The sequence below is a fragment of the Plasmodium vinckei genome (genome assembly GCF_900681995.1).
Source record: "Plasmodium vinckei vinckei genome assembly, chromosome: PVVCY_14".
NCBI classification, from domain to species: domain Eukaryota; phylum Apicomplexa; class Aconoidasida; order Haemosporida; family Plasmodiidae; genus Plasmodium; species Plasmodium vinckei.
The window spans coordinates 1,954,441-1,979,166 of NC_051306.1; the positions used below are offsets into that span (position 1 = coordinate 1,954,441).

The 24,726-nt window shown below is 22.0% G+C and overlaps 6 protein-coding genes across 6 annotated transcripts; 3 read left to right on the plus strand and 3 right to left on the minus strand.

Annotated features, from left to right (window-relative positions):
* Nucleotides 1-531: 531 nt before the first annotated feature.
* PVVCY_1405380 (SUMO-activating enzyme subunit 2, putative) lies at nucleotides 532-2,527 on the plus strand (the record flags this gene model as incomplete). Its single annotated transcript, XM_008624495.2, has 2 exons — nucleotides 532-2,285; nucleotides 2,389-2,527. The coding sequence occupies 2 exons, from the start codon at nucleotides 532-534 to the stop codon at nucleotides 2,525-2,527; spliced, it is 1,893 nt and encodes a 630-aa protein (XP_008622717.2).
* A 323-nt stretch (nucleotides 2,528-2,850) lies between these two features.
* On the minus strand, nucleotides 2,851-8,379 carry PVVCY_1405390 (conserved Plasmodium protein, unknown function; the record flags this gene model as incomplete). Its single annotated transcript, XM_037634906.1, has 1 exon — nucleotides 2,851-8,379. One exon carries the CDS (start codon nucleotides 8,377-8,379, stop codon nucleotides 2,851-2,853), a length of 5,529 nt encoding a protein of 1,842 aa, XP_037490944.1.
* A 1,304-nt stretch (nucleotides 8,380-9,683) lies between these two features.
* Nucleotides 9,684-14,414, plus strand: PVVCY_1405400 (conserved Plasmodium protein, unknown function; the record flags this gene model as incomplete). The annotated part of the gene is made up of 1 exon (XM_008624493.2): nucleotides 9,684-14,414. One exon carries the CDS (start codon nucleotides 9,684-9,686, stop codon nucleotides 14,412-14,414), a length of 4,731 nt encoding a protein of 1,576 aa, XP_008622715.2.
* A 224-nt stretch (nucleotides 14,415-14,638) lies between these two features.
* On the minus strand, nucleotides 14,639-15,938 carry PVVCY_1405410 (conserved Plasmodium protein, unknown function; the record flags this gene model as incomplete). Its single annotated transcript, XM_008624492.2, has 3 exons — nucleotides 14,639-14,729; nucleotides 14,825-15,060; nucleotides 15,210-15,938. The coding sequence occupies 3 exons, from the start codon at nucleotides 15,936-15,938 to the stop codon at nucleotides 14,639-14,641; spliced, it is 1,056 nt and encodes a 351-aa protein (XP_008622714.2).
* A 1,090-nt stretch (nucleotides 15,939-17,028) lies between these two features.
* PVVCY_1405420 (conserved Plasmodium protein, unknown function) lies at nucleotides 17,029-18,589 on the plus strand (the record flags this gene model as incomplete). Its single annotated transcript, XM_008624491.2, has 3 exons — nucleotides 17,029-17,059; nucleotides 17,263-17,645; nucleotides 17,726-18,589. 3 exons carry the CDS (start codon nucleotides 17,029-17,031, stop codon nucleotides 18,587-18,589), a joined length of 1,278 nt encoding a protein of 425 aa, XP_008622713.2.
* A 1,059-nt stretch (nucleotides 18,590-19,648) lies between these two features.
* On the minus strand, nucleotides 19,649-24,211 carry PVVCY_1405430 (conserved Plasmodium protein, unknown function; the record flags this gene model as incomplete). Its single annotated transcript, XM_008624490.2, has 1 exon — nucleotides 19,649-24,211. The coding sequence occupies one exon, from the start codon at nucleotides 24,209-24,211 to the stop codon at nucleotides 19,649-19,651; it is 4,563 nt and encodes a 1,520-aa protein (XP_008622712.2).
* Between the last annotated feature and the right edge of the window lie 515 nt (nucleotides 24,212-24,726).

A 24,726-nucleotide genomic window follows, 5' to 3' on the forward strand; every position in this document is an offset into this window, starting at 1 on the left:
TTATAAATGTATAGAAAGGTGAAATGAAATAAGTACTGAACTATTGAAAATAAGAAAAGGCGATAATTGTGTTTATGAAATTAGAAATGGATAATATAATCATTTATATTGCTACTCTGTAGCATTATTATATTTTGTAGTAAATATATACATATTTCTTATTGTTACATTTTTAAATATACCGATTTATCTGTTAAAATTACATGGCATTTTTACTAATACATATATAAATGTACACGCTTTTTTAAGAGAAAGAAAAAAAATATTTCGTAGAGTGCCTCTTTCTAAAATACACAAAAAATAAAAAATAATAAAATATTAATAAAAATTATATAAAATAAATATATATTAAAAAAATAATTTATGTAAGAAATTATGAAGGGAAGTTTATCTTTGAAGGTGGTGTGAAAATTTAAGGATTACTGCTAAGAGGTTTTGTAAATTTATAGCATACATAATATTTATCTTGTTTTGTTACTTTTTTTATCGATTTTTTAGCTACATTATAAGCAATAATTTATTTTTGACAAAATGCACAAAACTATAAGAAAAATTTTTGATAGTAAAATATGTGAAAGACTAGAGAGTATGAATATATTATTGGTAGGGGCTGGGGGAATAGGAAGTGAATTTTTAAAAACTATAATTACTATAGGATGTAAAAACATAGATATAATAGATATTGACACAATTGATATAACAAATTTAAATAGACAATTTTTATTTAAAAAAAAAGATGTAAAAAAACATAAATCATTAGTAGCAAAGGAAAGAGCATTAAAACATCGAAAAGATTTAAATATTAATGCATATACATTTGATGTGTGTACTATGAAAGGTAGTGATATTTCAAAATATGATTATGTAATAAATGCATTAGATAATATTAAGGCTCGAAAATATGTTAATAAGTTATGTATAACAGAAAAAAAAGTTTTGATAGAAGCAGGAAGTACGGGATATAATGGACAAGTATATCCAATATTTTCAAATGAAACAAAATGTTATAATTGTGAAGAAAAACCCAAAAATAAAACTTATGCAATATGTACTATAAGACAAACACCATCTTTACCTGAACATTGTGTTGCATGGGGAAAACTTATTTTTGAAACATTTTTTTGTAAAAATGACAATGAAACATTAATTGATATAAAAAAGCATATTGAAGAAGAATCAAAGAAAAGAAATATGGATAAAGAAGAGATTATCCGATTTATTTTTAATTATTTATTTCATGATACAATAAATGAATTAATCGCTTTAAAAAAAGATTATGCAATTATGCCCAAACCAATATTGTTTGAAGAAAATAACAATCAAGAATCTCATAATATTGAAAAGTCAAACCAGGAAAAATCAGGCAACAATTTGAAAACAAATGATAATAAAATAGGTGAAAATAATTCTATACAATTATCTTCTCAAAATATATGGGATAAAGAAAAGTGTATAGAAATGTATGTAAGTACTTTTAATAAATTATATAAATATTTAAATATTAAAAAAGAGACAGAAGAATATTTAATATTTGATAAAGATGATGATGATTGTATTAATTTTATAACATCCTTATCGAACTTAAGAATGATTAACTTTTCAATTAAACAAAAAAGTAAATTTGATATACAATCAATAGCAGGGAATATAATTCCTGCTATTTCATCAACCAATGCAATTGTTGCTGCTTTTCAAGCTGTTCAACTTGTTCATGTCATTGAGCATTTTGAACTTTTAAAAGAAAAAGAAACCGAACAAAATGAAAATAAAAAAAACGAAATAACTTTAAGGGATAGTAAAGCTAAACATATATGGATTAAAAATGTTGTCAATGGAAATAAAATATTTTCACGAGGAAATATTGTTAATGCAGAAAATTTAGAAAAACCAAATCCAAATTGCTATGTATGTCAACAGCAAGTGATAAATATTTATATCAAAAATTTTAATGATATAACATTAAATAGTTTTGTAAAAGAAATTTGTATGAATGAATTATCATTCCTAAATCCATTTTTAGATAATCAAGATAGAAACATATTTGATTATGATACATTTTTAGATAATGATGATGATTATATGAAAAGCTTATCAAATTCGTTACATGAATGGGATATAAAACATGATGATATTCTAACTTTAACTGATGCTCAAGATACTAAAAATCAAATAGAAATTCATTTAAAAGAGGATAAATCATTGGAAAATTTATACTTAATAAGTAGCAAATTAACCAAAAAAAGAAAACCAGAGGTGGCAGAAATCGAAGAAAGACCCGCAAAAAGGTATACATCAAAAATATACACTATGATTTGTGGGCATATATATTTTGTAATAACTTTTTCTTATGATACTTATGATGCTTATGTTTATTTTTTTTTTTTTCAGTGCAAAAAAAATGAAATCCGCCCCAGAGGATGATATTATTATTGTGGATAACGCTGAAACGAATGACGAGAAAAAAGTTGAAGAAATAATAATCGACAACACTGAAAATAATGAAGAATCAGTTGTAGTCATTGATTAAAAGTATGGACTCATAGTGAGATACCAGTTTTTTTTTTTATTGTGTCGTTATAAATAAAATTTTTTTAAAAAAGTTGTTCTTAAAAATTGGATTTAAGGACAAACTCGTTGAGGAGTAAAGAATGAAACGATATAAGCTGCTGATAATTCAGCATGCATTAAAAGTTCTAAAAATAAACAATTTTCCAAATTAGAAAAATTACAAATTTACTTTATAAATTTTATGAACTTTATAAATTAAAAAAAAATATAGTCACTAAAATAGGATGAAAAAAAAACTAGCTAATTACAGCTAGCCAAACAACATGCACACACATACACATATTATCCTGTGTAATGGTGCTTATTTTTTCTTTCAATTAAAATATCGACTTTATATGCAACTACATAAATATCAACATAAATATTAATTAGGGTATTCATGTGATTATCCAAATGTTGTATAATCAAACCTTGAGAAGGTTTAAAATAATGGTCTATAATATTTATATTTTTTGAAAAAACTTTTTTCGAATTTTTATGAACAATTAAGGTTTTATTTTTTATTTGAATTAACGGGCAATGTATATTTCTGAATTGGTAAGGTAAAATGTCATTTTTTTTTTTTAGCTTTAAATCTTCACTATTGTCATTTTCCTCAGACTTTTCAGTAAAGTCATTTTCTTTATTTGTTTCGTTTAAAAGATGAATCAACTGAATGTTGTTTATGTTAAAATTAAATAACTGAAAAAATTTGTAAAGAAGGTTGAGGGGAATGATCTTTTCAATATTGATTTTTTTCATAGTGCAATCTGAATTATATGTATTTATAAAATATTCATATTCATTTATAATGTCGTTATTTGTGTTAGTTTGGTTGAGTTCCTTTTCGGTATCAATACCTTGGTCATTATCTATTTGATCAATTTCTGCATTTTCAATTTCTGTTTTTTTATTTAAAATAGCTTTATCTAAAAAGTTATTATCATGTTGCAAAATATTTAAATATGGTATAATGAGATGAGGGGTACTTTTTGAGGTATTAATAAAAGCATGTGATAAATTTTTAGACCCAACAATATTTTTTATAGTATCTTCAGTAAAGTCAGACAACTCAATATTTTTTAGTATGCTTTCAAAGTTATGAATATTTTTATAATTCTTTGGTTCGTTGTAAATATTATAATTTTTTTGTATGGATTTAAAAAATATAAATATATCATTATTGGTGTATGGGAAGAATATGTTATAAAAAAGTGATAAAAAAAATATACTACAATTTTTATATTGTTTATAATTATTTAAAATATAATTTGTATTTTTTAATAAAGTTTCTAAACATAGATTAACTAAATCTTCTTTGTAATATTCTCTATATTTTAAAAATAATAAATTTTCATAATATTGTTTTTTTTCTAATTTTTCACTTAAGCTTTTATTTTTTAAGTTTATTTTTTGTGATTTTTCCGACCAAAAATTATCAACAATATTTTTTATTTCATCAAAATTGTATGTCTTTTTTGTAGAACACAAAATAGGGTTTTCATCAAAGCTTATATTATTTTGTTCAACTTTTTTAGCTAGCTCTTTTTTTCTCTCTTCATTTATTACACTATTTGGTACGTATTCTTGTGTATTGCTCAATTTAGGGGGAGACATATAATTTGTTTCATTATAAAATTTGTCACTTGAATTGTTGTAATCGTATAGCATAGATATAATATATTCAGGACTAATTATATCATCATTTTGATAAATACTTTCAACAAAATAATTTTTATTTTGTTTTAATCTAGTCATAATAATTTTTAATTCTTCAACATGTTTTTTTTTTTCTTCCTCAGATAATATTTTAAAATTATTTGTCAAACTTTTGTATACATTATTTAATTGAGCTCTTAAAAATGTGCCATCATTTTCTGGGTCTTCTATATGATTATTTATATTTTCATTTTCCATTTTTATATTCAAACTTTCTTCAACCTTGTCTAGGTCATCAAATGTGGTAGAACAGTCAGGGATATCTTTTGAGTTGCAAGTATTTTTTGCATTGTTCTCGTCTGTTATATAAAAATTTGATTCAATATTGTATAGAGAATAATCAAAAAAATGTAAATCAAGGTACGAAAAAAATAATGTTATAATATTTGAAACTTTCATATCATGTATTTGTTTTATTAATATGTTTTTAATAATTATAAATAAGTGAATTGAAAAATAAGAATAATAAGATAAGTTATGTAAACCTTCTATTATATTTATTAAATAACTATTATCAACATTTTTGAAAATGCTAATAATATTACTCATATCAAATTTATAATTTTTTATATCAAAGAACATATATGAATTATAAGAACTTTTAAAATAACTATCTTGTTTTATTTTTTCTAATTTTTTAAAAATAGAATTTGGATATTTCTTTGTAGATTCTTCAACAGATAAATAACTTTTTTTATTGTCATTATTATTTTGGTTCATCAAATTTTTTGAAAATCTTTCTTTATTTATATTTGACCCAATTAAACGAGTTGAAATATTTTTTTCAATTTTTTTTTCATAAATATTGTCTAACACTTTTTGTTCATTTGCTATTATCAAAAGTAGTAACAATATATAATCTTCATTCCTTAAATTTAGTAAACTTAAAATATGTAAAAATTTACATGCACATTTAAAAGATATTTCTTTATATTTATATATAAATAAATAATTATATATATCATAAATTATTTCATCACAATTATTTGTTTGCTTTTTTGTTTTTAAATAATATTTTGATAAAGCATGTAATAGATGTTGTAAAGACGTTACATTTACTGTATGCATATATTTATAAGTAATATCTTTTAATTCATCATATAATTCAATTGGAAATATGTTAAGTCTAGATAGACAAGATATAGAAATACAAAAAGAATTTATATTCATATTTTTAAAAACAATTAATTTATTTATTATAGCTTTTATTAGTTCATTTTCAACTTTTGCTATTTCTTCTGAAGAAACTAAATCATTCAAATTGTAATTAACATCATTTTCAATATCGGTGGAAGTATTCTTTTTTGAATTTAAAAATTGTTTTTTAAAATGTAACGATTTTTCTATGCCTACTATAGGGATGGTTATTTCTCTTTCTTTTTTTTTATCTATCAAATTGTTTAAGCCATATAATAAACAAGACAACCCATATTCATTTATTTTGTCAATTTTTTTTACAATTTCTTTTATAATTAGTTTGTAAAAATGTGTATGTATTTTTCTTATTTTTAATTTACCCATCGAATATATAAGAGCAACTAATGAATGTATGTTAGTCTCTTTTATTTCTGTTGCAAAATTTGTTTTGTCTAATAAAAAAAAATTATTATTATATAGCTGATATTTTGCTAATATATTTGATATTATTATATTATTATTTAAAGATAAATTTTTTTTTTTATAAATAAACATATTTAACATTTTATTGATTAATAATAGATCATGTTGATATATGTCCTGATTTATTCCGCTACTATTTTTCATGTAACTAACAAAAATATTTATTATATCTTTTTCATTATATGCATTTAAAAAAAAATAAATAAATTTAGTTAAATAATTACTGCATTCTCCAAAATGATTTTTATTTATATATAAAAATATTGTTAAAAAATCTTTTTTTTTTAAAGATATATTATTATATTTTAGTTTTCTATCATTTAAAATTATGTCTATTTTGTTTTTACAATGATCTAGTAAAGAGTGTTGAACTTTTCCATTCTTCATATTTTGAAATGTGGCTATATAAAAGTTTACTTTTTTTCTTTGAAAATTGTTTTTATCTTTTATCCCATTTGTAGTTTGTGAATTATTATCTGCTTGGGTTTTAGGGTTGTCTACCTTCTCGATGTCCTTCTCATCCTTTTTCTTAAAACTTTGAAATAAGGTGGTGTCTAAAAAAATGGTACTTAACTCCTTTTTGTACTTATTAAATATTGTTTTATAATTTAAAAAGTTTGTAAAGATATCCATCATATTTTCACTTCCTACAAGTTCGAGGTCTTTTTTTCGGTCATACTCTGTCTTGTAAAAATAAAAATTATCCTCATAAATTTTTTTCCACTTTTGCAAAGTCACATCATCTTTATACATTCTGTAGAAAACTGCCAACGCATACGCCAGGTTCTGTTTGTAGTTTAGTTCATTAGCATTATTTTGTGTGCTCTTTCTATTACTTGCAAAAATGGATCGTATCGATAAGTCAGTAGTTAGTACTCTATATATGGTTGCATCCGTTTGGGGCCAATCTATTTGTATTTGTTTTTTAAAAAATTCAAAAAAAATCTTCGAATAATTTAGATTTATAAAAAATGGAATTAAATAAAAGTGAAAATTAATAATAATATTATTTAAAAATTTTAAAAATATTTTTAAATATTTTTCAAAATATTTATTTTCACTTATTGGAATAAATTGAAAATACTGAAAAATAAATAATGGATTATAAAAATATAAATTTGAAAAATATAAATATTTCATATATTTATAAATCTTATCATCATAATTATTTATACATATTTGTAAAAATGTATTTAAAACATTTTCCTTTAATAAATAATTATTAGAAAAATTTATCAATTTGTCATTATCCAAATTTATTTTATCTGTCTTATAATTGTTTCTTATATGTTTACACTTAATATAGTTTTCTCTCAACTCTTCTGCAGAACATTTAGTAGGTACTTCTTTTTTTTCACTTCCCTTTTTAAGACTCTCATAAAATTTCAAATTTTTATATTGATCAGATTTTTCATATATTTCTTTATACACACCTAAAGTATTTACCTTTTTATTGTAAAAAAAATATTTTACTTCATCAGGATCGATTTTATCTGTCCTATTTATACAATCATCTTTTTTTTTAAATTGAAATTTTGTAAATTTAAACTTTTTAGAATTTAACCCGAGTCGTCTACTGCCCTCTTTTTCGTACCGATTTTTCTCGTCTAAGTTAGACAACTTGTTGTGCTGAGAGGTTTGAGAAGTTTGTAAATTTTGTAAATTCTGTAAATTCTGTAAATTTTGTAAGGAGTGGTCATGATTGTCCTTGCTAACTTTATGATGTGTCAGTTTTATTTGATTTAAAATGAAATCTAAAGAAGGTTTATCATTACTAATTATATTGTTTATAAAATGGATAAAATCAAAAATGTAAAGATCATTATCAAGCTTATTATTTTTTATAAAAAATTTATTATCTCTCAATTGTTTGAATGTTAATATTAATTTAGGTTTTTTTTTTAATTTATATAAACTTTCTTGACTATCCTTTTCTTTGGCTTGTTCGATTTTATTTATAAATTCTTCTAATGTGTGTACTTTAAATTTTTCAACACTTTTAAAATATAGACCTAATTTTAATATAACAAATAAATTATATAAACTAGAGTTGGCAATATATTTATTTTTAATTAATTCAAATAAACTATCATTAGGTTCTTGTATATAATTTTGTAAAACTTTTTTAAATGAACTTTTTCTATTGGTCATATATAAATAAGATTTTTTTTTTTTTTTTTTTAAACTTTCTATATCTATTTTTAGTAGTGTTATTATGTCTGATGATAAGAAGTTGCAATAGTAAAAATGTTTTTCACTATTCAAACTATTTCCAAACATTTGAACGTTTTCATTGTATTTTAAGTTGCCAACCAGTTTAACTTTCTCCTGTATTTTCACCTTCCTCGTAAAAACAAAGCATTTCCTTCTGTCATATATTTCAACATTTTTTCCAACATTTTTTCCAACATTTTTATCGTCATATATTTCATTACATTTGTACAAACTTTTCTTTAAATTTATATTCACAAAATGTATTCGTTTTTTTTTCATAAACAAATTTGGCATAATTGTTCATTTTAATAATTAAAAAATAAACTCTTATAAGTTAGGAAGTATATCTATATATTTACACATAACTATATATATATGTCTATACACAATTGTGTGTATATATATTTGTTTCTTTATTTGAAAAGTCTAGCATTACATTCTATATTTAATAAATCAGACTAAGTACAATCTATTTTTATAATAATATTGTGAGCATATATTGTCTCTCTCTAATGTTATAGACGTTGAATCATTTTTTGTTTAGTAACATTTTTTATATACTACTCTATTTGTAATATTTAATTTTATTTTTTTATTTTTTTGTCATTGTAAGGCCATAATAGTTAATCCTTTTGTTTGCCAATTCCCATAAATTCCATATATGACACTTCTGATTGTTCTACCTAATTTTGACAATACATACAATTTATTATTTTTTTTTTTTTCATATATTATATATATTTACTTAATAAGCAGTTACAATATGATATATACATAGCATATTATTCTCTGCATTTTTTTGACTTTTAAAAAAGTAAGTATAGGTTTATTATTTCCCGTGGAAATGTAATTAATTTTTAAACATCCAATAATATTCCATTTTATATATAAAAATGAAATATATTTTTTTTTTCTTATAAATAAATATAAAAAGAATAACACAATTTTACATGTAAAAAGGTAATTAACATTTTTTCAAACCATTTTGTGTTGTTGTTTTTTTTTATATACTTATAGGCCTCTATATATTATGCATACATATGTTTTGTAATTTTTTTTTTTTTTTTTTGAAAATTTTTGCCATTTTTTTCTATTATTTTCTATTTTTTCATAATTTGCCTTGGTATTTTATTCATACAATTTTATTTTATATTATTATCCATTTTTTAATTTTAATTTTTATTCTTATTTTTTTATTTTTCCATTTTTACTTTACATTTTTAATGTAATGCCATCCCTTGAGTAAGTTCAACACTCTACAACATACAGTCAGGGATATTTTTTTATTTTACATAATTTTTTATAGCGAAAAAATAAGCATTACTATTTGTGCATACTTCTAACTGTTATATATTACTTTCTTTTGATCATTTTATTTGTTCTTCAATTTTTGAAAATAGTTAAGCAGTCAAATTGTCCGAGTAATGAAATGCTAATACATATATAGAAAGAGAGAAAAAGAAACATTGTTATTTTATTAAAAAAAAAAGAAAAAGAAATTCTCAAACCAGTTTGCATGCTTTCCATTTTAAAATTACAAAGAATCAACTTAAGTTGAGAATGCGATCGGGAAAGTAACCAATATGAAGATTACAAAAGTATTAGAAACTATTTTGGATTGTGGATATGAAAAAAAAATCCCTAAAGAATTGTTGATATCAATTAAAGATATATTAAAACATAATGGAAAAAGAAAGAAAGATGAAATCAAAGAATTATTTGAATATATATCAAATATTTTAAATAAAGGTTTTGAAAAAGATGGGATACTAAATGAGGGTATAAATTCATTAGATAATGAAAAAAAAAAAAAAATAATTTTTAATAATTTAAAAAAAATTTTTAAAACTTTAATTTTATTTAAAAATCAAAATGAATATACAGAATTACTTTCAGATTTTTTATTCCATTTATATAAATATATGAGGATATTAAATGTGAAAAAGTGTTACAAACTTTTGAAAAAAACTGTTTCAATATTGGATAGCGATGGTAAAAGGGAAAGTAATTCAGGTCAAAGTCAAGACAAAGGTGAAAAAGAGAGTGAAGCAAAAACGGACATAAAAAATGAAGCAAACAAAAACGACGACATTTTCAACTTTTTAATAAACAGCAACATACTGATATATTTGGAAAGACTTAAAAAGGAGAACAAACAAAACTTGTGCTATGATGAACATTATTTTTTTATAAATTTAAAAAATAAAATATTAAACAAAAAATATATACTAACATTTTGTAATAATAATAATGTTTTGCTATCCTTTTTAAAATATCCCAAGTTTCCTATATTTATAGACACATTATTTAATCTATTTTTTTTTGTTAGAAATAATTTAGATATATTTTTTATAAGAAACATTTTTAAAAAAATATCAGATATAATTAATATAAAAAATAATGAAATGCATAAAAAATTTACAATCAAAAAATATTATAACTTATTATTTTATGCATATTTTTTATATAAAATAAAAATGGTAGTATATATATATTTATATCCATTAAAATGTAATTCAATATTGAATGACAATATTGAAGCCCAGACAATTATAGACATATATACAAATATATTAGCAGATTACAAAACCATTTTATACTATTGTATAATCACAATAAATAATAGCAAAAAAAATAAACTTTATAATTTTTGTTTAGCTATTATATATATAATCAACTTAATATATACAAATCATAATACAATTTTAAAAGTGTTTCCCCAAAATAATGATAGCATAATAGCATTTAAAAAGTATAGAGACATTTTTTTACAATATAAAAAAATATTTCAAAAATTGTCTCACCATTGTAAAGATGATATAGTTACGGAAGCTAAAATACGTACAATCGTGTATAGCAATAAAATGTTTGCAAAAGAAAGTAACATAAATAATTATAATAAAAAAAAAAATGGAATATCAGAAAAATGTGATATGCTAAACATGTGTGTAAATAATGTAGAAAAAAAAGAAATATATAAATTTTTATACAACGAAATTACTGAGACAGATTATTGCTATACAACAATATTTTCATATTTTTATACTTTGACAAAAAGAATTATTAAAATTTATGAGTTTCCTAATATATTAATGGATATTATATTTTATAAAAAATTTTTTATAAATAATTTATATGATGAATGTCAAAAAAATAAAACAAATTCTCATCAAGCAGATTATTCTAAAATTATATATAATAACATATTTTTAGACAATATTAAAAATGGATTATGTTTATATATTAATATTGATAAAAATGTTTTAAATTATTATTTTTTAAATGAATTTTATAAATTTTTAATAAATAAGTCTGTAAATTATAAAAGCCTATATAATATGCTTATTTATGACTCCCAAAATAAATATAACAAAATCAATATTTTTCTTTTTTTTCAAAAAATTATATTAAGAAATGTTTTAAATAATGTATTATTAATAGAAGATGAAAAATTACAAGACAAAGCAGTAGATAAAACAGTAGACAAAACAGTAGACAAAACATTGCACACAAATTCGTCTGACAAAAATAGCATGCCCTTACAACATCGTATAAATAATACTACTGGGTTGGTTTACTTTTTTAAAAAAGAAAATGAAAAATTAGCTAGACTTAAAATAAATGAATTTAATATAAACAGTAAAGATATAAATAATATAGCCTCTTTAAAAACTGAAAATTTATTTATTATATTAAAAAATATAGATTTTATAAATTTAAAAAATAATAATGCAAACTTTATATTCAATAAAAATATTATTAACATTCTTATACAGCAATTAACAAAAGAAGGCTTATCCTTATTTAACTACTTACATACAACTAATTTAAAAGAAAAAAAAAATGAAGAAACAAAAGAAATTATATATAATCAAATTAATAAATTAAAAAAACAAATTATAATTATATTTAAAAGTATGTATAATTTTTCAAATTCAATGATATCCATTTTTAACCTTACCAAGTCAGGTAAAAAATGTGTACTTTGCATAAATGAAAAAAAACAATATATATTAACAACACATGATTATTATGAAAAAATAAAACATAAAAATAAAAAAGATGAACAAAAAGAGATTGTTTATTTGCGATTTAGACAAGAATGGGGAGGAAAAAGAAAATATTTCAAACTTGTCAAAAGTTGTATAAAATTATATGTAAATTTTATTGAAAAAACATTTAAAAGTAATAATGAAAATGAAGTTACAATTTTATATGAGCTTGGTACAGCTATTTTATTTGCATTCGATTTTCTTATTTTTTATATTATAAATAATATGACTATACAAAATGTAAATAACAACAACATGTCTAAAACAAAAATATATAGATTTAAAAAAATATATAACAATATATTTATTCAACTAAATAATATAAATAAAATTATAAATAAGCATAGTGATGAAAATGAAGGACAATGTTTGACAACTTCAACGGAATTACAAACAAGTTTAGCAACATTTTCAAAATATTATTATATTATAAGTAAAAAATTAAATACACAATTTGAAAAAAATTATTTATCCTTATTTATTAATTATAATTATTTACAAAAAAAAAATGAAAAAAAAAATAAACAAGCTCTACATATTTCAAAAAAAATATTTAAACAATTAAAAAATACATCAATGAATGAAATATTATTTAATGCAAATAATTTAGATTATTCTGAAAGTGAAGTTGAAGAAATAAATGAACAAGACAAAAATAATAATTTACCAATCAGTCTAGAAATGCAAAATACTTCAGAAAAAGGAGAAGAAGATATTGTTGTATCAAGTAGTGCACTTTTAAATATTTTAACTGACGAGCCAACTAAAGAACAAAAAGAAAATGATGAAACTGTTGAAAATGATGAAAATGAAAATGAAAATGAAAACAAGATTAGTGTAACAAAGAAGAAAGAACATACTGATCTATTCCATAACATAAACGCCTTATTAACATTACTAAAAATAAATACCAAAACACAAAATGGTGAAGCAGCCATCAAGTCATTATACCTTTTGCTCAAATCGGCCATCCTAATCTCAAAGCAAATTAAAGTGGCAAGCAAGAGGGTTAGTGCACTGAAAAGGGGTGAAGAAAAAGAGGGTGAAGAAAAAGAGGACGGTGAAAAAGAGGGTGAAAAAGAGAAGGACAGCGAACAAGATGAGAGTGAAGATGAGGAGGACGGCAGCAGCGAGTACGAGAGCGAAAGTGAAAAGGCATACAAAATGAAAATGAGAAGGGCCGGAAATATGTATATAGAGGATATGCTAAACTTAGAAAAAAAAATAAAACATTCTATCATAAGTTTCAAAGTAAATAACAAATTAGAGATGGAGACTAATGATAATGTAGAAGGTTTAATAGAAAAATATGTATTAAAAATTTTAGTAATTTTAATAAAAAATGGTAAAAATAATTTGGATACCATAAATTTATGTTTAAAATGTTTAGATTTTTATAATAATATGGAAAATAAAATTTTCAAAAAAAAAAAAAATATTGTAATTAATTATTTATATGAATTTGTACAAATAATAATGTTTATAAAAAAAGCAAGAGTATATTATTTAAAATTTTTAATAAGTTTTTTTAAAAGTACATTTATAAAATATATAAATAGTAATGAAATGTTTAGTGGGCAATATGGGGGACAAACAATATTTCCCGTTCTTATAGACAAATTTACTTCCGATTTTTATATTTATAATTATATAAATAATGAAAAAAAAATAAATATAATGAATAGGAAAGACAAAGAAAATATGTCAAAAATGGTATTTGAAAAGATGATGGAAAATGTTGTAAAAAGACAACAAAATGTAGAACAAAATAATATTGAAAATTATGACAGCTATGTTAATCATATAATTGTTAGAGAAGAAAATAATAAAAATATTTTAAGCCCATTTAATTTAGATGAATTAAAAAATATTGTTCACAATATTTTCATCCAATTAAATTATGTACTAAATAAAAATAATCCATACCTCTTTAATAAAAAAAGAAATATAACACTTATATTTTTATTGAAAAAAATAAGTGAAATAATATTTATAAATGATCCAAATGTCTTATTATTTAAAGATCAACTAATTAGTAAACATATGAATGAGATTTTTATATTTAAAAATAAATTAGACGAAAAAATTAACACACAACAAATTTGTATTAATATAAATAATTTTTACAAAAAAGTAGAAAATTTAATTAATTTTATCCAAGTTAAAGATATAAACATTCCACTCAATAATGTTCAAAATTCAAATAAAAATAAACGTCCATTACATGATGCTATGTACAACCCAAAAAAGATTAAAGTTTAAACAGTAAAAATTTATATATAATAAAAAAAAACAATACACTTTATTTTTTATTACAAAAAATTTGTCTATACATATTGTTTTCTTTTTTTTACCCATATTGCACGGTTTTGTGTTTTGTCCATATTGCATGGTTTTGTCTTTTTAATTTTTGTCACTTTCAACTTTATGAAAAAAAATGTAAACATATTTATTTATAATTATTTATTTGGATAAGTTTAAAAAAACTATGGCAGCATTTTTTCGACAAATGCTATGATATCTTTGTCAAAGACAATCGGGAGTTCTTTCTCGAATTTTTGAATATGCTTTTGTTTGCTTAAGAAAGAGAAGAGAAAACATGTATAAATATGAGGACTTAAAATAGGTTGATAAAAGTAAGTTATTAATTATTTTGAAATTTGTGTGCATACCCATTAATGTCAGATAATAAGAGTTGTACTTTTTCCATCGAATTTATTTCCATTTCTTTTTTTGAATTTTGTTTATCAATATTTTGTATTTTTACATGTTTATTACAAATATGAGTAACATAATCAATCATCTCTTTTATTTCTACATCATAAATATCAGTTTTACATTTTACATTTATTATGTTAATTTTATTTTCAACAACCTCTAAAAATTCTTTGAATGCCTTTCGTAAATTCTAAGAGATCAAAAAAGAAAAAGACAAATAAAAAGAAGGTCACTACTCCCAATCCAATTACATGCACACACTACCACCTATTAACATGTTTATTTATAATAGTAGTGAATTTATAGACATGTGAGTAGGAGGATGGTAAGTGTACTTACGTGTATGTAGAGCGGATAGGCTTGAGCAGCATTTTCATTTTTTATATTTGGTGTATTAACAATTTCAGTATTATATGTAAGATAAAAATGGATTTTTTGCAAATTATTATTTTCTTTTATATATTTAATTAGAAATATAAAATTTTGTAAAGTTAAAAAATGTAATTTTAATATTTTTATATTATTATTTAAAGAAGAGAAAATAATATTTTTAATCTCTTGATGGTTTAATTGTGTATTTTGTATATTCAAATATTCAATATTATTACTTTCTATAATTAATAATAATTTTTTAAATATCATTTTTGTTATTATATTTCCTTTAGCATTTAATCCTATAATATTTTTATTTTCACTAAGACTACAAATCAAATTATATAAATTTATTTCATTTAAATTATTATTAGATATGTCTATTATTCCTTTAAAACTTTTATTATTTTTTAAAGCATTACAAAAATTTTCTATTATATTATAATCAATAATTTCATTCTTTTTTTCAATCCCTAAATTATTCCATTTTAAATTTAATTTTGTTTCATTAAAATTGTGATTTTTTAATTCTTCAGTTAATTTCAAATAGTTTATACTTAAAATGTTATGCATATTTTCAAAGTGGTTTTCGTACACGCCTTTAAACAAAACGGGGGTACTTAATGCATGCACTTGTACTTGTACATGTACTTGTGGTAGTAGTAGTAGTAGTATTACTAGTACGTACTTATACATGTACTTGTGGTAGTAGTAGTAGTAGTAGTAGTACGTACTTATACATGTTTTTCCATTTCAGGTATACCAAACTGGGCCTACCAAAATATGCGCCTTTGTCGTATGTACTTTTTTTTTTTTTTTTTTTTTTTCAATTTACTAATACTTTATAATAAGGCTTAAGATACAGAGAAGTGTATTTTTTGTTTTTATATAATTTTTATTTTTTACCATTCATCCATATGTAGTAATATGCAATAATATGTAGTAATATGTAATGATATGTAGTAATATGTAATGATATGTAGTAATATGTAATGATATGTAGTAATATGTAGTAATATGCAATAATGTGTAGTAATATGTAGTAATATGTAATGATATGTAAATAAATAATGCTATTTTTTGTGTCACTAATTATTATTATTTATTAAAAGTGTCTTTATGATTTTTTGGTGAATATTATTTTTTCTTTCACCTTTATTTTGTAATATTTTAAAAATAAAGAATATTTTTTAAAAAAATTTTAATATATTTTATCTTTTTTAATTTTTTTCAAATTTTTACATGTTTACATTTTTTATTTTCCCCGCCATTTCCACATGCATAGGACTTTGAAATTTTCTCGCGAAATCCCAATTAATTTTGTTTGCATATGTAATATACACATTTCAAAAGTAAAATTGAAAAATACTGATTTTAATTAAATCACTTTTTTAATCTTATACATATATACATATTTTTTAGCATACTTTATTTAGTTTTTACAATTTTGTGCAATTCACATATTTGTGTATTTTACTATTTTCAAATTCATTATTTTTTTATTTCCCCATTTTGTTAATAATCAATTTGTCACACTGCCAATAAATTAAATTGCCACACTACTAATAAATTAAATTGGATATTTTTCTTATCATTTTTTGTATTTATAAAAAGATATATACAATTATTTATTTAGCACATTGGTGAATAACTCGATTAAAAAACAGTCATACATTCTATTGCTACATAATACCAAACTTTAAAGAAAAAAAATAATATAGAGTATATAAGATAATAAAAAAAAAATATTATAATATTTGAAATAGTATAACTTTGTGTGTTAAGTATGATAACTGGAAACGGTATCATTTTTTTAGGTAATTTATATAAAAAATAGACAAAATTTTATTTTTTATTTTTTTAAATATTAATTAGGAAGTCTAAAAATTTATGAGGAGTACTACATATACATCCTCGATTTATGGGTTGCATGTATCCGCTTTGCTATGTTCGAATTGAATTTTTTTTTTCAAAATTTTTAATTTTTCTGAATTTTTTAATTTTTTTTGTTCACTTCCAGGTACTGGCTCATCATCATCAACCCCTAAACTATCACACATTTTTAAAAATTGTAAAATATTGCCAGAAAAAAATAAAAATGGTTTTTCAAATTCAGAATTAAGTAAAGAAGATTTTGAGGAAGTAGAAAAATTTGTTGACGATTTAGTTTCCCAAGATTTAGAAAATATAGATAAATTAAATAATTTATATTTAAAAAAAAAATATCCTGATTGTTCAAATTTAAAATGTTATTCATGTTATGATGCGTTAGTAGAAAATTCAAAAAACAAACGAAATAACATTTCAGTTTTACTTAAATCAAACAATTCTTATGTCCTTATTGATGTTGGAAAAACATTTAGAGAAAGTATTTTGTCTAACAATGACAAAATCAACTTCAGTGTAAGCCAAAAAAAAGAATACTATACTATGCCAAATTTTATCTTTTCACTTTTATTACATAATTAAACTTCTTTTCTTAGGAAATAAATCTTGAAGCGGTATTGATAAGTCATAGTCACACTGATGCTATGAATGGAATTGATGACTTGAGAGACTTACAAGAATATGAAAGAGTTTCTCATGGGGACATTTATTATTATAAATGTAAAAAACCTATTGATATTTATTTAAATAATGTATCTTATGATCGACTAAGAAATGGATTTGAATATCTTGCAAAAGAACGCACTGAAAATCGATTTTATTCAAAAGTTGCAGCTCTTAATTTTCTTATTTTAAGGGATATAAGATATAATTATTTAATACATGAAGATAAACATTTAGATGAAATTAAAGATGAAGTATTATGCTTATCAAATCAAAGTAACAATACTAATTCAACTAACCATACAACATTGAATGATACAAATGATATGAACAATAAAAAATGGATAAATATACACACATGTGATAAAAAAGATGAATATGGTTTTATTTATACTACATTTGAAAATGATAAAAAAATACGATTTATTCCATTTCAACATGGAAAAAATTATGTTTGTGTTGGTTATATAGTTGGGAATAATCATAAATTAGTATATATATCTGATTGTAATTATGTTTCTACATATGTTATAGATTATATTAAAAAATTTGCACCAATTGATATACTAGTTATTGATGCATTATATTATAAATCAAAACATTACTCTCATTTTTCTATGTATGAAAGTATACAATTTGCTTTATTGATTAAACCTAAACAAGTTTATTTTATTGGAATGTCTTGTGATGTTGAGCATAATATTACTAATTTATACCTTCAAAAATTGTCTAAAAAATACCCAGACATTTCTTTTTCTTTGGCACATGATGGATTATTTGCTCCCTGTGATTTTTAAAAGTTCAAGAATATAAAACAATAGACTTGATAGATCGGAGAAATTTTCCTAAAACAATCATATACTTTATTTTTTCATTTCCTCACATTTTGATTTACAATATTATACGTATTTTTATATGAAGTTTGACAGTTATGATGTTATCATATGTATATATATGCAAATTGTATATACAATTTTCTTCGTAATTATAAATCCATTTTTTAAACTATGTACTTTGTATTTATTCTATAAATATGTTTACCTTTTTTATGTTTTAAATTATATTATTAAAACTTAAGCACATTAAAATTTTTTTGAAGTATTTATAAATTTAATAAAAACGAGTCTAAGCATTTCCATATTTAAAATCTGTATACTTTTGATATGCAGTTATATTTATTACTTTATTAAAGTGTGTGCAAAATAGCAACATTTATTATTGCCTGTTCATAATATTTATTAACAAAAGTAATAATTTAGCTAGCTCAAAAAAAAAAAAAAATCATTACAATTTTGAAGTTATTTAAATAAACCAATTAGTGATATCTTATGGGTGTATATATAGACTAATTCAAACTTTTTAATTTATCCTATTAAGCATATATTTTTATTTCTATTTTTCTTGCCATTCTATTATACATATTAAAAATGGTAAACAATTTTATAAGTTTTCTTTAATTTATACTAATATATATTAAGTTGAAAATTTAATTAAAAAGTGTTTGTGTCTATACAATAATTGCGCCAATAATGAATAAATATATACACACAAAAATTCAAAACAAAAGCGCAATAAACAAAAAAAAAAAGAAAAGGAAAAACTACATAGCTAGTTTTAATGGTATTTAAAAAAAAAAGGAAAATAATTTATAAAAATATGTTATTTTCAAATAATTAAAAAGTGTATAATATATATACATGTGCACTGCTTATTTATGTATGAACATATCAGATATATATCACATACATATGAGCTGTTAGATTAGGTTGATATAATTCTGGATTTAGTTGTGTGAAGGTAAATTTTTCCACCCATGGGAAATCAACATATTTACATAAACACAATGGCTATATATATTATGAAAAATCTTCAGATAAAAATGGTAAATCATTTAAAGAAGAAATTTTCAATGCCATATTAAAATTTTCATTAATTATATCACATAAAATTTTTTCATTTTGAAAAGTATATTTAGTTAAATTCATGGATATATCATTTAAACTGTTTGAATCTCTAATATTTTTTACATAATTTGCCATATTAAAAAATGTATTATTACTACTTCCTTTTGATAAGTCCGAGGTATTATCTTCATCGTTAGCATTATCTATATCTGAGTTTGATTTGTGTTTTTTTTTTTTAGTTTCACAATTTAAATATTCATGTTCAGGGGTTAAATTATTATTTACAAAACTTGAATCATTTGAATTATTACTTTTATTTATACAATTTTGATCATCAATATTAAAATTATTTCTATCACGTTTTCCATATATATGATTTTCTTTATCCAAAGACTTATAAATATTAGATACAAAATCAGATTGTGAATTTAATTCATTTTCCATATTTGCAATTTGATCACTAGTGTATATACTATTTATCATCTGAGAAAATTTACTACCATTACTACTATTACTTATATTACTAGCATTACTACAATTTCTTAAGTTGTCAATTGTGGCTGTATGTGTGTTATAATCATTATTATATGTGTTACTTTTTAAATCTAAAATATTTTTTGCATTCCCATTATGTTCATTATTATTTTTTGTATAATTGGGGGTATCTAATATACCCATACTATTTAAATTTTTTAATGAAAAAATATTATTTTTATTATTTTCATTTGTATAAAATGTATTTCTAAATGATTCACTATATTTTGTTGGAACAAATGGTTTTATTTTTTTTACACTTCCTTGATCTGTTTCTGTTTTTAATAATTTATTTTTTGTTTTAAAATATTCTCTTCTTTGCATAATTTTCTGAACATGTTCAGGTATCATTTCATTTAAATCTGGCTCATCATTTGTTGAAATCTCTTTTGATGTTTCATTAATTAATCTTAATTTTTGAATAGGAGTCAATTCATTAGTATTGATATTAAATCCTAGAGCTACTGATTTTTCAATTCCATTATTTTTCATTTGGGTTTCGAAAAGAGTTTTCCCTAACATCATATTATTTAAGCTGCTTCCCTTTTCAGTGCTTCTCACATTTAATTTGTTTTCTTCACCACTCTTGTTTATATTTTTATTTAAATTATCGACTATCGTTTTCATTTCTTTGTTCCCTTCTGTTGTATTGTTAGGATTGTTCATTTTTTCTAATAATAGTTTATTTGCCGCAGATAGAGCTTCATAATTTTTAACGGTACTACTATTTTCACCGATATAATTATTTGTATTGTTTATATTTTCGGGGGCATATTTATTTATATAATTTATATTTTTATCTATACAATTTATGTTTTTATATATTTTATCAAACTTTTCAAATTCTTCTTTATTTTCAAAATTTTCTGAATTTAAATTAATAAAACTATTATTTTTATTTTTTTTAAAAATGTCATTATTTGTCGTATTGTTAGCCATACTTGAAATTGCGGTTTCTTTTGTAACTGAATTGTTTTCATACAGATTTTTTTTCATATCACTTGATAATGATAATAGGACTTTATTATTTGCCTTATTTTGCATATTATTATTTTGTGTATTATCATTGTTCAAACTTGATAGTTTGTTTACGTTTATGCCAGGGTTCGCGTTACTCGAAAAAATGTTACTTGCTCCGAAAATATTTTTATTACCGCCAAATATGTTATTATTTTGCTGAGGGGTGTTATTCTTGTTTTGTTCTCCACCAAACATGTTATTATTTTTAAGTAGATTGTTAGAATTTGTTTGCTGAGCCCCAAATAAACTGGCATTTTGATTAAGAAATAAGGGTTTTCCATTATTTGGTGTGTTTTGCATGTTTGGATTTGGAAAAGCATGATTAATTTGTTTATTTTCAAGAGGTAATTTATTTGAAAAATTATTATTACCCAATTTATTTTCATTATTTTTTTGTGGTGCCATCTGTTTAGTATTAACATTTTCAGCAAAATTATTATTACTAGATTCTTTGTTTATAATTTTTTCATTTAAGTTATGAGAAATTGATTTATCATTTGATTCATTAGATTGTACAGATGTTTCATTCGTTTCACTTGCATTTGTTTCTTTGACATTATCTGTGTTTTGAACAGGTTTGCTAGAATTTGAAAATATGGATGGTATTAAATTATTAAAATATGTTGATATAGTTTTTCGAAGATTTTTACCTTCCTTATCATCATTAGCATTATTTGATGGAAGGTCAACACTATTATCTGAATTTTTATTTTGATCAGAAATTGAACTTATTTTATTATCATTTAAATTTGGCTTTGTAAGATGGGTATTATTTATTTGGCCAGCAATTACCTGACCATTTTTTATACCATTTTCAGTAGCTGTTATTGGAAAATTGTTCGGGTTTTGAATAGAGCCATTTGGTGAATTCATATTTATGTTTTTTACTTGTGATAATGTATTTTTAAATTTCATCATTTTTAGCTGTTCATTATTATTTGGTACAACATTTGAATTGGTGTTAGCAAAATTAAGTTTAGAACCTTCAGAATTATTTAAGTTATTATTAAGTGAAAATATGTTTTTACTTTCTCCCATTTGATTATTAAATATATTATTTTGTGCACTATTCTGTGTGAGGTTATTACTATTTATAGTGCCATTACCAAATATATTATTCGGTTTGGGTCCCGTATTATTAGCAATAGTAGAAGTGGGGGGAGTAGTAGTAGTACCAAATATTGTTTGATTAACATTCGATGATCCAAATATATTTTTTTCATTTGGAAGAATATTTCCACTACTTTTAGATAAATTTATAGTATTATTAAATTGATTATTAGAAATTGTATCACTAGTAGTATTATTAAATGCATTATTCCCAGCGCTACCAAATATATTACCTTCTTTAGGTGGCGTTTTGTTAAATAAACTACTGGTTTTACTAAATATCGATGATGTAACATTATTATTATTATTTATAAGAGAATTGTTATTACTAGTGGTCGTATTATTAAACATATTATTTTTCATATTTGAATTAAAAATTTTTGCCCCGTCATTATAATTGTTATTATTATCATTATTATTGGGAATGTTTGTATTGGCTATATTATTTGTTCCATTTGGCTTTATTATGCTACCATATGAATTATTCATATTTCCAATATTTGATTTATTATTAAAAATATTATTTGTGTTTGTCATATTCTTACTTTCGGAATTGTCAGCATTATTTGTGGTATTTCTTAAATTGCTAAAAATACCTGACTTGTTCATGCTGTTATTAGGTCCGCTATTTAAATTATTAAAAATACCTGATTTGTTCATGTTGTTATTTAGTGCATTATTGGAATTATTAAAATTGCCTGACATGTTCATGTTGTTATTTAGTGCACTATTGGAATTATTAAAATTCCCTGACTTGTTCAGATTAAATTCATTTAATTTGTGTGCACCACCAAAAATTGAAGCATTATTGTTAGTTTGTTGCTGCATTTGCTGAAAGTCCTTCATTTGAGCACCTGAATTCATATCAAATAATCTGCTACTATTATTGTTAATACTATTATTGGAATTGTTAAATTTTCCAATATTATTATTATTATTATTTATGTTTGGATTTTTTTCATTATTATTAGCATTATTTAAAATATTCATTCTTGCATTTTGGCTTTCAAAATTAAGAGGCAAACTTTCACTTAATATATTCCGTTGTTGAGAAACGGAATTATTATTTGAAGTATTTTCTTGAAATATATTACTAAAAGTATTTAAATTTAGAGAACTTGAATTTTTTATTTCTTTAGTTCCAAAAGCTAGTTTGGTATTCATATTTCCTGAACTTAACACATTTGGATTTTTTACTAAATTATCACCAATACGATTATTAATATTATCAGTGCTATTCGTATTAGTTGGAATTGTGCCAGGATATGTGTTTTTTTTTTCAGGAGATTCAATATTAAAATTATTTTGCTCAAATCCACGATAGTCTCCTATATTATTAGTAGTATTGTAACTTGTTCCATTAAATGTTGAAGACATATTATTTATATTTCCCTTTTCGGGAGTCATATTATCTTGTTTATTATTTAACATGCCAGAAAAAATAGATTGTGGATTTTTTTCGACTTCTAATTTCTTTTTTTCATTTTTTCGTCTCATAACTTCTTCAAAAGTAAGAGGAGTATCAAATACTTCAGTATCATTAGCCACTACCCCATTTTCATTTTTGGGTTTAAAAGGCAAATTGGTGGCACTTTTTGATTGCTGAAAAATGTTTCTGTTTAATTTTGGATTTAATATTTTTTTATTTGTTGAAAATATGTCAAATATTTTTTTTCCTGGTTTATTAAATTGCATATCTTCAGTTTCAAAAGATCGAACATTTCTAACATCATGAGAAAAATTACCTTCAACTTTTTTTGCACTATCATCAGGTTTTTGTGCTTTTGCTATTTTCATTTTTTCCTTTAACAGCTGAAGCTGCTTCATTTTTGCCTCGTCAAACCCATCCATTTTGCCTGAACATGGAATATAAATAGTAACAGGAAAAGGGGAGGGTATACAAGTACGTCTAGCCGTACAAATGTGTACGTAAATAATTATGCATATATAAATATTTTTATTTTCTTTATTCTTCTATATGCTCATTTATTTTGTCTATTAATATCTTCGTTCTTTCATTTCTAAATTTTTTAAATATTTTCAAAATCACATTTTTATTTATTTTACAAATGCTTTGACTATCACTTAACAAATGTTTTGATTATCATTCAACAAATGTTTTGACTATCATTCAACAAATGCTTTGATTATCATTCAACAAATGTTTTGACTATCACTTAACAACCGTTTTTAATAATACTATCCTTTCTTGACGTGTTTCCTTTTTTTGCTTGTACACACAAATTTAATGAGACATTATTTTCGGCATTATATGTATATTCATATTTATTTTTTCAAATAAATAAATCAAAAATAAAATGAAAAAAGGGTACATATATATTGATATATATTATATAAATCCAATT